This window comes from Sinocyclocheilus anshuiensis, unplaced genomic scaffold (assembly GCF_001515605.1).
Source record: "Sinocyclocheilus anshuiensis isolate Anshui unplaced genomic scaffold, SAMN03320099.WGS_v1.1 scaffold1658, whole genome shotgun sequence".
Lineage (NCBI taxonomy): Eukaryota > Metazoa > Chordata > Actinopteri > Cypriniformes > Cyprinidae > Sinocyclocheilus > Sinocyclocheilus anshuiensis.
In genome coordinates this window covers 563,662-578,532 of record NW_015547302.1, presented here as the reverse complement: position 1 = coordinate 578,532, position 14,871 = coordinate 563,662, and the positions used below count along the sequence as shown (strand labels likewise).

The 14,871-nt window shown below is 38.2% G+C and overlaps 2 protein-coding genes across 4 annotated transcripts in view; one reads left to right on the top strand and one right to left on the bottom strand.

Annotated features, from left to right (window-relative positions):
* Positions 1–2,163: 2,163 nt before the first annotated feature.
* slc2a12 (solute carrier family 2 member 12) lies at positions 2,164–10,865 on the top strand. Its single transcript, XM_016503833.1, has 7 exons — positions 2,164–2,556; positions 3,111–3,245; positions 4,296–4,692; positions 5,508–6,493; positions 7,812–7,934; positions 9,343–9,475; positions 10,322–10,865. The coding sequence occupies exons 2-7, from the start codon at positions 3,134–3,136 to the stop codon at positions 10,413–10,415; spliced, it is 1,845 nt and encodes a 614-aa protein (XP_016359319.1). The 5' UTR covers positions 2,164–2,556; positions 3,111–3,133; the 3' UTR covers positions 10,416–10,865.
* A 1,443-nt stretch (positions 10,866–12,308) lies between these two features.
* The window catches only part of tbpl1 (TBP-like 1), an 8,765-nt gene continuing 6,202 nt past the window's right edge, over positions 12,309–14,871 (bottom strand). Inside the window, exons 7-8 of one of the 3 annotated variants that reach the window (XM_016503830.1) lie at positions 13,147–13,241; positions 12,309–13,064 (exon numbers count right to left, since the gene is read on the bottom strand). In XM_016503830.1, coding sequence (XP_016359316.1) covers positions 13,162–13,241 — 80 coding nt within the window. In that variant the 3' untranslated portion in view covers positions 12,309–13,064; positions 13,147–13,161. Of the gene's footprint in view, positions 13,242–14,871 lie in introns of all 3 variants that reach the window. The other 2 variants (XM_016503831.1, XM_016503829.1) reach the window with 2 other exon arrangements.

Sequence of the window (14,871 nt, the reverse complement as noted above, 5' to 3'; positions counted from 1 at the left end):
ATTCAGCTACTCAAGTATTACACACCACAGCAGTTTACATACAGTGTCTGATGACTCAGCAAACTTAACTGATCTGACACAGCACAGCAGACCGCCATATTGCATTTCAGCTACATTATCACAATCACAAGTTAACTTTCAATCAGGTTAAGCATAGTGTATTTGTGCATACATTATGCAATCTGTATAATGTCTATTAATTACGTATGAGATTAAATGATGTACGTGAACTTTGGCCACTTGATGATGACTGTCTCAATGTACCCTAGACTAATTCACACTATTGATACATCTCATAGTAGAATTCTATTCTAATGTGTAGTAGTGTAAATTATACACTAGAATATGGATTTTGCAGCCAACTATATGATCATGAAGGCGAATTTGTCAAAGTTTTTATATTCAATTATATAACTCTGATGTAACACGCATTACAGTACAAAATGAGCAACAATAAAAAAAAAACAGTAAAATTTATAAGATGAGAAGCATAAAACTACTCGACTATGAATGGAAAAGTCGAGACTATAAGGCGCACTGTAAATTCTCGCGGTAGGTTGTGAATTCTACTCTTATGAGCAGCTGTGAAGCCACAATACCAGCTATTTGTGTCACCTGAACAAATTAAGATGCAGTCAGTTTTCTTATTCAGATACATGCTTTGTCCTGTTGTCGGCAGAAGAACCAGCCGAAGAACAGCAGAGTCATGGTAGAAAGTTCGGAGATGGTATTAAAGTAGCTCAGTTTAAATCAGCTCAGTTGTATTGTATGAATTGCCCTTACTATGGAATAAAAAATACGGAGTGTATATTTACATTTAGTTAAAAGTGGCTATAAAACATCAGCTCCAGTGGTGCAGATGGATAAACGCTTGTTATTGTCTTTTTGATGCGATCGACCCGGGTTCGATCCCGCCTTTTGCCGAACTTTTTTTTCTCCCTTTTCAAATCTCAATGGCTTTGTTATTTCGTTTTTTAGACTTGCATTTGCGTTTGTAATTTGTTATTTTGTTTTCAGAATTGTGATTTGCTTTGCACTTCTCTGCCACCGTACTACGGAAATCACTTGCATAATCCAGCGAGTCATGCACCAGTCTAATCAGTCCGAATCGTGTGCACGAATCATTTGAACAGTTCGGATAAACGCTTGTTATTGTCTTTTTGATGCGATCGACCCGGGTTCGATCCCGCCTTTTGCCGAACTTTTTTTTCTCCCTTTTCAAATCTCAATGGCTCTGTCTCAAACTATACCTACGTCTTCCGGTTTGTCTGATTTGTCGTTGTGTTTTCTGACTTGTTAATTTGTTTTCGGATTTGTTGTTGTGTTTTCTGACTTGTTATTTTGTTTTCTGAATTGTTGTTGTGCTTTCTGAATTGTTATTTTGTTTTTTAGACTTGCATTTGCGTTTGTAATTTGTTATTTTGTTTTCAGAATTGTGATTTGCTTTGCACTTCTCTGTCACCGTACTACGGAAATCACTTGCATAATCCAGCGAGTCATGCACCAGTCTAATCAGTCCGAATCGTGTCCACGAATCATTTGAACAGTTCGTTTTCAAAGAACAGGTTCAAGAAAACAATGCACCGATTCTTTTACGCAATGAAGTGGTCCATGACAACAACTATTTGTATGCGTGTTGATTCGGCTGTCCAACATACAAGTTACAGAACGTTTTATTTACATTTCTGTTCTAGCGAAATTTTTTTACAACATTTCTGTTCTACCGAAACATACTTGACGTATACGTACCAGGATTTCTATATTGCCTAAAATATCCAGGTTTTGGCGTTGTTTTCCTGTTTTCATACTTGCTAATAGGTAATGATCGAAAAATAGTTTGACCAATAATAACATGCAGGCATTGCACTGTTTGACCAATCAAATGAAAGGGGAATGTGTAAACCACAAATAAAATAAGATATGTCGAGCCAAAATCAGGTTTTCCTTTATTAAACAAAAAAAGTCGAGTGTCGAGTGTATTTCTCCACGTAACGCCAACTTTGTTCTTACTCCCAGTTTTCTAGGAATCAAATTTTTTAATCGGTTCGTCCCGATTTGATTGACTTCGAATATTAAACGACTCGTTCAGTACGAGCCGGTTAAATGACTCATGGAACAGAACTGACCTCATGATTCAAATCAAAAGAACTGAGCTCTCGACTCCTGTGGCTGGACGAATCAGACAGCTGACAAACATTCTACACGTTCCTATTCTGCGCTTAAAAGAAAGCTTTTCTGTCAGTCACCACATTATTTCGTTCAGTCCAAACATGAAAGAATATGAATTTCCTAGTGTAATAATGCCTTTTAATTTATGAGCACAGTTCAGTCAGAGCCGCTTAGTTCCACTTAGTTCTTCAACCCCTTCTGCTTACTTGACACTTTCAGCTTCGCTGTTTTGCATTGGTTAATGTAGGCGGAGTTTAAGTCACAGTGCCTTCCAAAACAAGGAACGTGTGTCGACACAAGGGCAGTTAAGTTACTGCTACCCGGGAAAAGAGGCGAAGAGCTGCGATGATTTCATAGACAGCATTCCCTGTTATTGACATTAACGAGGTAACGTTGATATCAAAACGCGGACGCTTTGTTTGAATGGTCTTGATAGTTAAAAAACCGTTACTACTAGTTCACCCGCGCCTACAGCAATGGCACTGAGAAATTCAAGATGGTCAATGGCTGTGCATCCCTGATTGGGACATGCTGTTATACTTGTGTGTTAACAGCAGCAAATAAAGTTGTTTATGCATGTTTTGGTGTTCCCATTGGTGGAACCAGTGGGAACCAGAACCTGTTTGTGTTTTTTAAGTGTTCAGTGGTTACTTGAATGCTTATTAGAGATATATTTGAATGATGATCTTCTTATTAAGAAGCAGACTATGCTTTGAAAAGTTTTTCTATTGGTCTAATCCCAATGAATATCTACAATGTTGTGGAGGTGTCACGGTCGAGTTCTAAAAGAGCTCTGAAGGCCCCTTACAAATGTGTTCTATCATATCTGTATTCTTTTCATTGCTAATATTATTGCTGGAGAAATGCATGATCACCTGATTATCACCGGTTATTATGAACCTATTGTTAAATAATAATTGTTTATTGTCCACCTACTGTAGTTGTACCACAACCCTTGAAGAACATGGAAGCATCTGAAGAGTCCATAAGAATGACTCCCGATCCTCAGAGCAAAACATGTCTACAGAATCAGGACACACACATATATCAAGAGAAAAAACCATCTGGACAATCAGGTAGGTACTTCACCACACAGGTAACAGAAAAAAAGCTTCCTATATTTTTAGCTTTTGATGTCAAAGTCTGCGTCCAGTCAAACTTGACTAAAACAGTTATATCACTTGGTAGAAGTCAAGTGTAAATTTTCCTGTTATTTTCATAAGTAATTATTTGTGTGGTAATAAGTAAAAATTAGAAGCTCTTTTTGTTATAAAGTAATAATGAAATAGCAATGACTAGTAATGACGCTTTTTCTGATTATTATAACTCAAAAATTAAATCTGTTGTGTGTGTGGTGTGTGTTTCACAACTTGGTTAGAAATGATAAAGGTAATCTAAAACATGTTGCTTTAGTTGTGTAACACAGTTATGTAATGCAAATAATAGCTTAATGGAACCCTGTTATTACAATTTATTGTGATAGCTGTGATGCTGTAATCAAGCAGTTATATATAGTCAGGTATATTGTAGTTAATTAAATGTGAAGACTGTTTTATCATTCACCTGGGATGATTATAAGGTCTGCAATACAGCAATTCAAACACTTGCTAGTGCTTACTGTAAAATTTTTGTACACTGTAAAAAAAATGGCGGAAATGCACTGGTAATTTTCATTAACAGTAAAACAATGCAGTGCAAAATTCAAAATACAGGTAAAACACCTGTAAAAATCAATTCGGAAAATTGCTTCAATTTAATACAGTACACTGTGCCCTATTTTTATAGATTTTATACAGCATAGGACAGCATGGAAGAATCCTTGAAACCAAAGCCATGTGAGCTTGTGTATGATGATTGCAGTGAACACAATCAAGTGATTCTATGATGACTCATGAGCAATTCATGTGATGATTTTTGTTACATTGAATATTCATGAGATATGTTGTTTTAACAGTTCCAGTATACAATCAGAATAGGTATACTGGTACTGTTGAATCTATATACTGTTGTAATTCGAGAGTCAGTCATGTTAATGTATTTACATACTTTTGTATGGTGCTTGCATATTTTATTATATATATATATATATATATATATTGTACTCTTCCCTCTGTCTGTCTCTGTAGGCAGTGGTGCAGCACTGGTGTTGTGTTCTGTGTCTGTGGCCTGCCTGAGTGGGTTGATGATGGGCTATGAGATGAGTCTGATATCAGGAGCATTGCTTCACCTCAGGGAAATTTTGATTCTCTCCTGCCCGCAGCAAGAGCAAGTCGTTGGGTCTCTTCTGTTTGGAGCCTTCCTCCTCTCCCTGGGTGGCGGCACCATCCTGGACCGCTACGGACGGCGGTTCTCCATCATCCTCACGGCGCTGCTGTGTGTGTTGGGCACACTTCTGAGCGTGTGTGTGGTGTCGTTTTGGGTGCTAGTAGTCGGGCGGATGCTTGTCGGCATGGCGGTTGCGCTGTCAGGCACAGCGTCATGTCTTTACGCTGCAGAAGTGGCACCGGCTGCCTGGCGCGGGAGGTGCGTGTGTGTGTATGAGCTGATGGTAGTTTTAGGGATGCTGTTGGGTTTTGGAATGAGCTGGGCATTCGCGGGGGTCTCGGATGGATGGAGGTTTACGTTTGGTGGTGTTCTGTTCCCTGCTTTGCTGCAAGCAGGCATCATGCCGCTTTTGCCGCAGAGTCCGCGCTTTTTGCTGGCCCAGCAGCGTGAGAAAGAGGCTCACGCAACTCTCCTCCGTCTTCGTGCTGGAATCAAAGGAGTAGACGCAGTGGAGGACGAACTTCAGGCGATACGCATGGCATTGGGGGCAGAGTGCCTGCACGGCTTCCTGGACCTCTTCCGTTCTCGTGACAATATGCTTCAGAGACTGCTTGTTGGCGCTGCGCTAGTTTTCTTGCAGCAGGTTACGGGACAGCCCAACATTTTAGCGTATGCGTCGACTGTTCTCAGCAGCGTGGGCTTCCATGGGAATGAGGCAGCAACTCTTGCATCCACAGGGTTTGGTGTGGTTAAAGTGGGAGGGACCATTCCTGCAGTCTTTCTAGTGGACAAAGTGGGGCCTAAAGTCCTACTATGTGTTGGAGCTGTTGTCATGATGTTGTCAACAGCAACACTGGGGGCCGTTACATTGCAAAGTCACACACATGTTTCTAGCCTATGCAGAGGCCCCGTTAATAAAGCAAACCTCACAGATTTTGGGATGGGAGAAGAGACTGGTTTCCAGACAAACACTCCACTGGGTTTGTACCAGCCTTCTTAATGGCGGTAGCGCTGTCTGGCACAGCGTCGTGCCTTTACGCGGCAGAAGTGGCACCGGCCGCCTGGCGTGGGAGATGCGTGTGTGTGTATGAGTTGATGGTAGTTTTAGGGATGCTCTTGGGTTTTGGACTGAGCTGGGCATTCGCAGGGGTCCCGGATGGATGGAGGTTTACGTTCGGTGGCGTGCTGCTCCCTGCTTTGCTGCAAGCTGGCATAATGCCGTTTTTGCCGCAGAGTCCACGCTTTTTGCTGGCCCAGCAGCGTGAGAAAGAGGCTCACGCAACTCTCCTTCGTCTCCGTGCAGGAATCAAAGGAGTAGACGCGGTAGAGGACGAACTTGGGGCGATACGCATGACATTGGGGGCGGAGCGCCTGCACGGCTTCCTGGACCTCTTTTGTTCCCGTGACAATATGCTTCAGAGACTGCTTGTTGGCGCTGCTCTGGTTTTCTTGCAGCAGGCTACGGGACAGCCCAACATTTTAGCGTATGCGTCGACTGTTCTCAGCAGTGTGGGCTTCCATGGGAATGAGGCGGCGACTCTTGCATCCACAGGGTTTGGTGTGGTTAAAGTGGGAGGGACCATTCCTGCAGTCTTTCTAGTGGACAAAGTGGGGCCTAAAGTCCTACTATGTGTTGGAGCTGTTGTCATGATGTTGTCAACAGCAACACTGGGGGCCGTTACATTGCAAAGTCACACACATGTTTCTAGCCTATGCAGAGGCCCCGTTAATAAAGCAAACCTAACAGTATTTGGGACGGGAGAAGAGACTGATTTCCAGACAAACAATCCACTGGGTTTATACCAGCCTTCTTACAATGAACTTCAAAACAAGCACAAAACAAATGTTTTCCTCTTTAATGACACTAAGGACCATTGGATTTTAAACTATACTCATGATTATAGGACATTTATGGAACTGGCTAAGGGTTCTGAGAAAGACAGTTCCAAAATTGCACTTCAATCTCTTCATGTTAATGAGGTGTCGCCCTCTCTGAAATGGATCTCTCTGGTCAGCTTGCTGGTTTATGTAGCTGGATTTTCCATCAGCTTGGGACCAAGTAAGATTCAGTCACTGTTCACACTGTCACATAAAACAAAAACGTCCTGTTAAAGGAATAGTTCAGTAGTTGGAAATGTACTCACTCTCAGGCCATCCAAGATGTAGATGAGTTTGTTTCTTCATCAGAACAGATTTAGAGAAATTTATCATTACATTATTTGCTCACCACTGGATCTTTTGCAGTGAATGGGTGCCATCAGAATGAGAGTTCAAACAGCTGATAAAAACATCACAACGATCCACAAGTAATCCACACGACTCCAGTCCATCAGTTAACATCTTAAAGGGGTCATATGAGTGTTTTTTTTACTTTAAACCGCATAAACACATTTCATTACACCAAATACACAAAATAATGTTATTTTTAGCAGCATCATATGACCCCTTTAATGCTGCATGTTTGTAATAAACAAATCCATCATTAACACATTTTTAACTTCACACTGTTGCTTCCAGCTAAAATATGAGTCCTCTATCCAAAATATAGCTTTCTCAGATGAAGAAACAAACTCGTCTTGAATGGCCTGTGGGTGAGCAAATTTTCATTTTTGGGTTCGCTATTCCTTTAAGGGGTGGTCCATCCAAAAATGAAATTCTGTCATTTAATCACCCTCATGTCATTCCAAACCAATATGACTGAGTTTCTTCTTTGGATCACAAAAGGAACATTTCGAATAATGTAGTTATTTTAAAGTTTTAGAACTTTAACATGCAACTGCAATAAACGGGGACTTTTTATATTTTAAGGTTCATAAAATCCAGTGAGTTGTTAACCGCTGTGACTGGATAATTGAATAAGTAAACTGAAATTCAAGAATCATATCAGTCTAATTTGTAAACAAATCATTCAGACTGATTCATTGAAACATTCAGTCTCAAAAGAAGGAATTTATTGTGAATTTGTTCGAACATTGCTAGTGCTACTACTCTCCAGTGAGCTGTTAACTGCTGTGATTGGATCATTGAATCAGTTAAACTTAAGAACTGGATCAGTCTTTTTTATGAACAAATCTTTCAAGCCTATTCATTTAAAACATCTGACTCAAAATAATTTTTTTTATGGAGGTTTGCAGCCCCAGTGCCAATTCGCTTTCTGTAATGAAAAGAGAGGCCAGAATAATCTTCAAATATTTAGAAGAATGGTAGTCAAGCAGGTTTGGAACAACATGAGATTGATTAAATGTTTTTTTTTTATTTATTAATTTATTAGGTGAACTATTCTTTTAATGTTGCATTTCTATGAAAAGCATATGTTGCAGATTTTTCATTTTTATAAGCTGTTTTTTTTTTAACCAAATTTAATCATCAATCTGCAGTGGTTCATGTGGTTTTGAGTGCGATCTTCCCGACTGGCATCCGTGGAAAGGCTGTGTCTGTCATCTCTGCCTTTAACTGGGCCACAAATTTGCTCATATCGATGACTTTCCTTACTCTGACAGGTAACACACATACAAACACAGAAAGGGGTTATTTACAGCTATGAGATCAGTAGATCATGGTGACCCAGTCGAATTGCAGGGTGCAGGCAGCGTATTTATCAGCATCTGGCTACTGAAGGTCATCCAATAAAACCCATGAAGATTGAGGCTGTCTCTGTTTAGATATGTAGTTAAATACTCTTGTACTCTGGGTCCTTGATCTGACATTTATTAGGAGGAAAATTTTATAATTAGTGAACATCACTATTGCCTTTTCTCAAACTTCAAGTTAGTGGTTTGATTAAATTCCTAAGCCTAAGTATTACATTTAATACAAAAACTGTCTCTTACTGTTTGTGCTACAGACAATGTCATTACATTCTAAAAAGAGTCTTACAAGCAAGACACCATAATGACCCTCCACGAGTTATTTAAGAGCACAGTTAATTTTGCCATAGATCATTAACTAACAGGGTCAAAGGGATGTGTTGTTTTGATTCGAGTTTCTATTCTGGAAAAACATTGGATTGATTATTAATGTTAGAATTTAACCCAGCATGTTGTTCTCATAGCCTACAAGTGTTGCTTTAGCCTATCTAAAATTATATAAATCAAAGGTTTTCAGACGGGTCCAGGGACCTTAAGGGGTCCGCAAAGGGGTCTGTGGAAAATTTGAGAAAAAAATTAAGCCTGTCATTGTTAACTGTAAACATTCTCTGGAACAATATTTGTTGTGAAAAGGGCACTACAAATACATTTGAATTAAATTAACATTTATTATTACATAATAGGTGGTAGAAAAAGAAAGATACTCTTAATAGAATGTCATTATTTTTCATATATATTATTTACATATCATATAGATAGATAGATAGATAGATGTAATTTGCTTTGGCTTCAGTAACAGTATAAAAGCCAGTTATTATTTTTGCAAACAAGGCGTTTACAATATCATTATTATTTTTTTTTTATATATATTTTTTTTTTACACAGTATCAGTCCTTATGTATGAAAATATCTAACCGTCTTCTTTTTAGGAAGTGGTCCCTCGCAAAGGGATCATAATATTTGGGGATTCATAGCATTAAAATACTTCAAACTTATACACTATAAAGATTCATCAGACTAATTTTTATGAAATATTGTAATTATCAAATTCAATGAGGGCTGTAAAGACTATTTGACAATAGAAGCAAAGTTTTGTTCTCAAGACACTGATCACTAAGTGTGGATGGAGTTAGGATTGTGTGTTTAGAGGCAGTTGACCAAGCATTCATTTGCCACCTGTGGGGATGTTCCTGCAGAGTGGGAATGAAAACTCAAAGAAACAAACTTACAAAGCGTTGCACAGAACAATAAACAAAACAGTTTTTGTAGCAGAAAGGAGTGCTTTTCAGAGGTGATTTACTGAACTGTGTTGTGGTTGTAGAAAGGATCGGCCTGCCCACCGTGATCTTCTCCTATGCTGCTATGAGCTTCGTGTTGGTGGTGTTTGTGATTGTATTTGTGCCAGAGACGAAAGGCCGATCGCTGGAACAGATCTCTAAGGAGCTTGCCATGAAGTGAGCACACACACACACACACACAAATGCCTCTCATGTTAATGGTCCCATTGACTTCTGTTGTTCTCAAATTAAGTTAATTAGTTACGGTGACCATCCGTCCTCTTTTCCCCCAAACATGTTCTGGCCAGGATTTCTAAATTGCTTAAAATGTCTGAGTTTTGGCTTTGTTATCCTCAAACTTGCTGAAGGTAGTGACTAAAAAGTAGTTACTTTTTAAGTAAGTACTAAAAGCATTGTACATAATCAACCAATTGTGGCATGCAAGAAGGTGGGATCTACAGAGAACGGATAAATCAAAGCAAATACCAAATATATAATGTATGAGGACTGTAAAGTGCATGTTAATAGGAAAACAAAGCTAAAACCAGCTATTTTAGGCCATTTTAAATCCCAATGTCCGTGAAAATAAGAAGACGTACGGTCACCCTGAATTACTAGTTTGCTCAGGCATCACTTTTATTATTGCTCATTACATTTATTACAATTTGCCATGTAAGACAATTTTATTAATTAAAATAAATTATTATATTAATTAAATAATTTAATTTGTGAATGTTTTAATGCATTGTTTAAATCTTATATATTATATTTGGCTAAAAATTCACATATTTACAATGAAGGAGAGAATATTCTAGACACTTGGGATGATAAATGTTTTTTAAGCAACCTGTTCTACAAGTTACCCCATTCGGCAAAAAATGTCTTTGCAATAGCGTGTGAGGGTCAAAAACACTCATACACATGATTTTACAATGTTTGGCACTTGTCCCATATTGCATGCATCAGTGACTTTTTGTTTTAAAGTGCATAACATAATGGTCAGACACGTGTCTTGTTTTGCAGGAATCACCTGAGCAGCAGACTGCTGCATCATAGAAGAAAACACGAGGCTATAGCACAACCCTCACAGGAGGAAAAAGCCCTCACAACGGTTTGACTCTTTACCTAGATGAAGAGTGGAAGTGCACAAGGGTATTTGCAAACAACAGGACAGCCAAACCTGTTACTGCACATTTCAAAGTATTGAAGAGACATAACTGATTGATGTTGTCATTGTGATAGTTTAGCTTAATAAACCTTCCTATGGCATGATGGGTCAGTTGAGAAGAGTTTTTTTTGTCAATATGATTTATTTGTATTCATTTAAAAATATATATTTTAAATAGTTTTAGTATTGACCGAGATTTATATGGAATATTTACAGCTGACTGTTATGAAACACTTTGGAAATTGTGCAATCATGACCATAATCATGCCATGGCAAGTCAAAGCCAGGTTCTGTGGCCCAGCCACATGTCAGTGTTTGTGTGCTAAACATTACCAGTTTGACAACACTTAAAGGGTTAGTTCACTCAAAAATTAAAATTAGCCTGTGTTTTACTCACCATCGAAGCATCCTAGGTGTATGTGACTTTTTTTCTTTCAGACGAATCCAATCAGAGTTATATTAAAAAACGGTCTCTCGGAAGTGAGAGAAAAATGTTTATAACGTTTGAAATATGGATATTTATCTTACAAAAATGCATCGATTCGCTGACATGGCTGCATCAACACTACTGCTGTTCCTGAAACCACGCCTTCTTTCTTTGCGTGCACATTTGGGTGGCATTATGCTAATTTTTTGCACTGTATTTAGTAGTAAAGTGGAAATGATTGGTTTACTCACGCCAAGCGCTTCAAGGCTACAGCGATCTGTCAATCAACGTAAAAGCTTCAAACGACATTTATTGTTTGATTTTCTTAATCGACAAATTGAGAACATAAATTCTTTGCTTATTTCTGCATTTCAAACGGCACATTGTGACGAATGCTGCGTTCAAGTCCTCCTGGGACGTTCATACTTACGACTTGACAAGTCGTAAGTACGTCAGGTGCGTTAAAGTCAGTTTAGTCGGCTCAAGATGGCAGTGTACCTTCTTTTAATAAATTACAAGAAAATACAACAGGGTCTGTTAACTCTGCTTATAGAAAATGAAGAGCAAAAAATTCGCATCAGGTGTGTTTTGCGTTTTTAATATTTTTAAAAAGTAATTTATGAAGCCACTTTAATCTGTATGCATAAAAACTTATTGTTATAATACAATCCTGCCACATTCAAGAAGCTTATTTTTTGTAAATAAAAAGCCTGACAATGTCACAGCTTAATACCTGTAAGTATTGTGATTTATGTTTTACTTTGGCAATCTTTATAGGACAACTAAACTATCAATTTAAACAAAAAAAACTAGACGTTGCATCCATCGATTCCTTCATGTTTCTCATTGACACCCCCCCAACTCGGAAACTAGGGGCTTAAAAGAAAATTTCGAGTTTCCCACTCGTAATAACGAATTTGTGGTGGCGTTCATGTGCGTTCAACTCGTAAATACGATCTATCCAACATGACTTGAACGCATGGTGCAACGTCTGTAGTTGACGGTAAATTTTTGTTTAAATTGATAGTTTAGTTGTCCTATAAACTTAAATTGGTCATGTTCTTGTTACGCAGCTAGTTAATGAAATCCAAGTAAAAAAAATGCTATAATTTTTGCACCTATAGGTGAAAAATCTTTTGATTTGCCATGTTGCATTTAGCTAACAGCTTTTTTTAATCTCTGTATTTTAGCATTTGTTGATGCTGAAAATCAGTTATACTGGGATCCTGGTCTAAAAAAAATATTAAAAACGCAAAACACACCTGATGCGAATTCTTTGCTCTTCATTTTCTATAAGCAGAGTTAACAGACCCTGTTGTATTTTCTTGTAATTTATTAAAAGAAGGTACACCGCAATCTTGTGCCGACTAAACTGACTTGAACGCACCTGACATTGTAATTACGACTTGTCAACTCGTAAGTACGAACGTCCCAGGAGGACTTGAACGCAGCATAATTTCGATGAAGGGTGTTAGATGTGGACTATTAACAGGCCTAAATATGTTTGTGCGGTTGAAATTTAAACATGATAAAAATATAAAAGATGAAAGCACAATCAAATTAACGAAAAAATAGTTACAAAACGATTAAATAAGAGGCAGCGGACATGCAGTACTTTGTGAATGACCTGTGGGCCTAAATACGAGTAATGCTGGGATATTACTCTTGCAGAGACATGGACACAATGATTTAATATAGGGGTTATTTTATTTACTTTATTATAAAATACAAAAGTTTTAACATATTACAAACATATGGACCAAAGAATCCTTCACAACCCAGTGTTCTTGTCCACAGTATACACCAGATATACATCACCTGCTGTTTAAATGTTTAGTGTTTGCCCTTTAACTTCTCGCTTCTGACTTATTAAATGAGTTGCAAAGACATCACTAGAATCAACTTAGCTAACATTTCCAAGAACTTTCAGTAAAATGCGATCCTTAAATGTCTTTTACTTTGGTGTCCATGCATTATATAATAGTTAATTCAAGTGTTTATAAACTACACAATGTCAGCAACACAATGTCAGTGCACTAATGGTCCTCTTCTGAGCTTTAAGAGGTCGTCATTAATCGCTGTGGGGTCCGAACACCAAAGTCAGCATTCAAAGGCATGACTCTGAAAACACACGACCCAGACCTGCTTGGACGTGAAATGGCAAAAGCTGCCTTGGAGACACATACAGTACAACAGTTACAAGCCTTAAAACATTCAATGATAAGGTGCTTTTCATTTCAAACCGGTGCCTACGTATGCGTGTGTGGTTTATGACCGTGTTTTCCGACACTCAAACAGCAGAGGATAAATCTGCTCCACTGCAGACGCCACACTCTGCACATTTGGTCCTAGAGAGTGGGAAAGACTGTCATTAACAATAAGCTCTAACATTAGTTCAGCTTTTCATTATACAAGAAAGTAGGTACTAAACACAGTGGGTTGCATTCATTATTCATGGGTATATTTGTGTGAAAATGTTTTCATGCAGAAATCATGAAAGAATTCTTAAAAAGGTCTACACTTAAATAAAAATAAGCAAAATATGCAATCTATACAGATATATATATATATATATAGATATATATATATATAATTCCTGCATATATAAGAACACTAAGACAATTATTAGTATCATAAAATGAATAAAGAAATTTAAATCTTAAACAAATAAAAACAGACCAGAGCCTCATTGTAGCTTACTGCATTATATTTGCTCATTTCTAGACCTTCATGATCTACACAGCTTGAGTCCTGTGGGCTGCCTATAAAGTGGCCCTATTATGCCATTTCGAATATTGCCTTTCATGCTGTGTGTAATGTAGCTGTCTGTGAATGTAAATGATCTGCAAAGTTGTGAAGCTGACAGTGCATATAAAGTAATAATAAAGTTATTGTCTCCCCAAAAAAAAGACTAAAAAAAAGAATCGACTCTGAACAGCCTAAATGAGTAATCATTAATTCGAATCCCACTTCCGTGACGGCTACACATCACGGGGTAACACATTTGCATAATGCCCACCTGTTCTATGTTGACCGGCTGCGAACAACCACCCTCAAACACAGTAGCTTGTGTGGTTAACATCATATCTAGAAGATGCTGTGAAAGTAAATTTATTTTATTTTCACTTCCGAATGAAGAGGCTGCAAAGAATCAGTGGTTGACATTCATTTTTTTCCACTGTGCCACAGCAGCACAATCCCAGTCTTTTTTGTGTTCCCATCATTTTACTGATGACTGCTTCTATAATCTCAGGGAGTTCAACGCAGGATTCACAAACCGCTTGATATTGAAGGATGGCTCAGTACCCAGTTTATTTGGACCAGATTGCTCCTGTGAAACTCGACTTGTAAGTATGATTAATAATTGATGTTTATATTTTCTAGGGATCATTCAAAATACACATATTTCTCTATAAAACATCTAATGCTCAACTAAAGCAGAAACGCATATCTGTCGTACTTTGTGGCAACAGAGGTTTTCAACTTCGCTTGGCATTCTAATACAGTTCCCACACGTGCACCTAAATAAACCATAACAATGACGCTGCGATCACGTCTTATAACTATCACAAACTAAGTTAACACTAACCACTGAGAAACATCCTGCTCCAGTCGTGCTTGCGAATCAGTGTCTGGTTGATCAACTACTTCAGACGTTTCATCATCGGACTCGGCCTTGAATTTATAAGGTAAAATCGATACAATCTTTTCTCTCTATACATTCTCTCCGGAGCTGTCATTCAGTTATGGCAATGAGCGTTTCGTTTCCAACACACGCTGTATGCGGTAGACCAATAACAAAGGACTGGGTCATCTGACCAATCACAGCAGAGTAGGCTCACACAAAGGAGGGCTTTAGAGAGATTGATTCTTCGAACTGCTTCGTACGAATCATTAAGAAATGCAGTGAAATTAAAATGTACATGAAGAGTTAATTTGCAAAAACCGATAACTCCATTTTTTTTTTTTTTTCTTTAA

Excerpts from the sequence above, each read along its gene's own strand:
- slc2a12 (XM_016503833.1), top strand. The coding sequence starts at position 3,134 with ATGGAAGCATCTGAAGAGTCCATAAGAATGACTCCCGATCCTCAGAGC. Across the intron at positions 7,935-9,342 it reads GACTTTCCTTACTCTGACAG|AAAGGATCGGCCTGCCCACC; the intron begins GTAACACACATA and ends TTGTGGTTGTAG. Across the intron at positions 9,476-10,321 it reads TCTAAGGAGCTTGCCATGAA|GAATCACCTGAGCAGCAGAC; the intron begins GTGAGCACACAC and ends CTTGTTTTGCAG.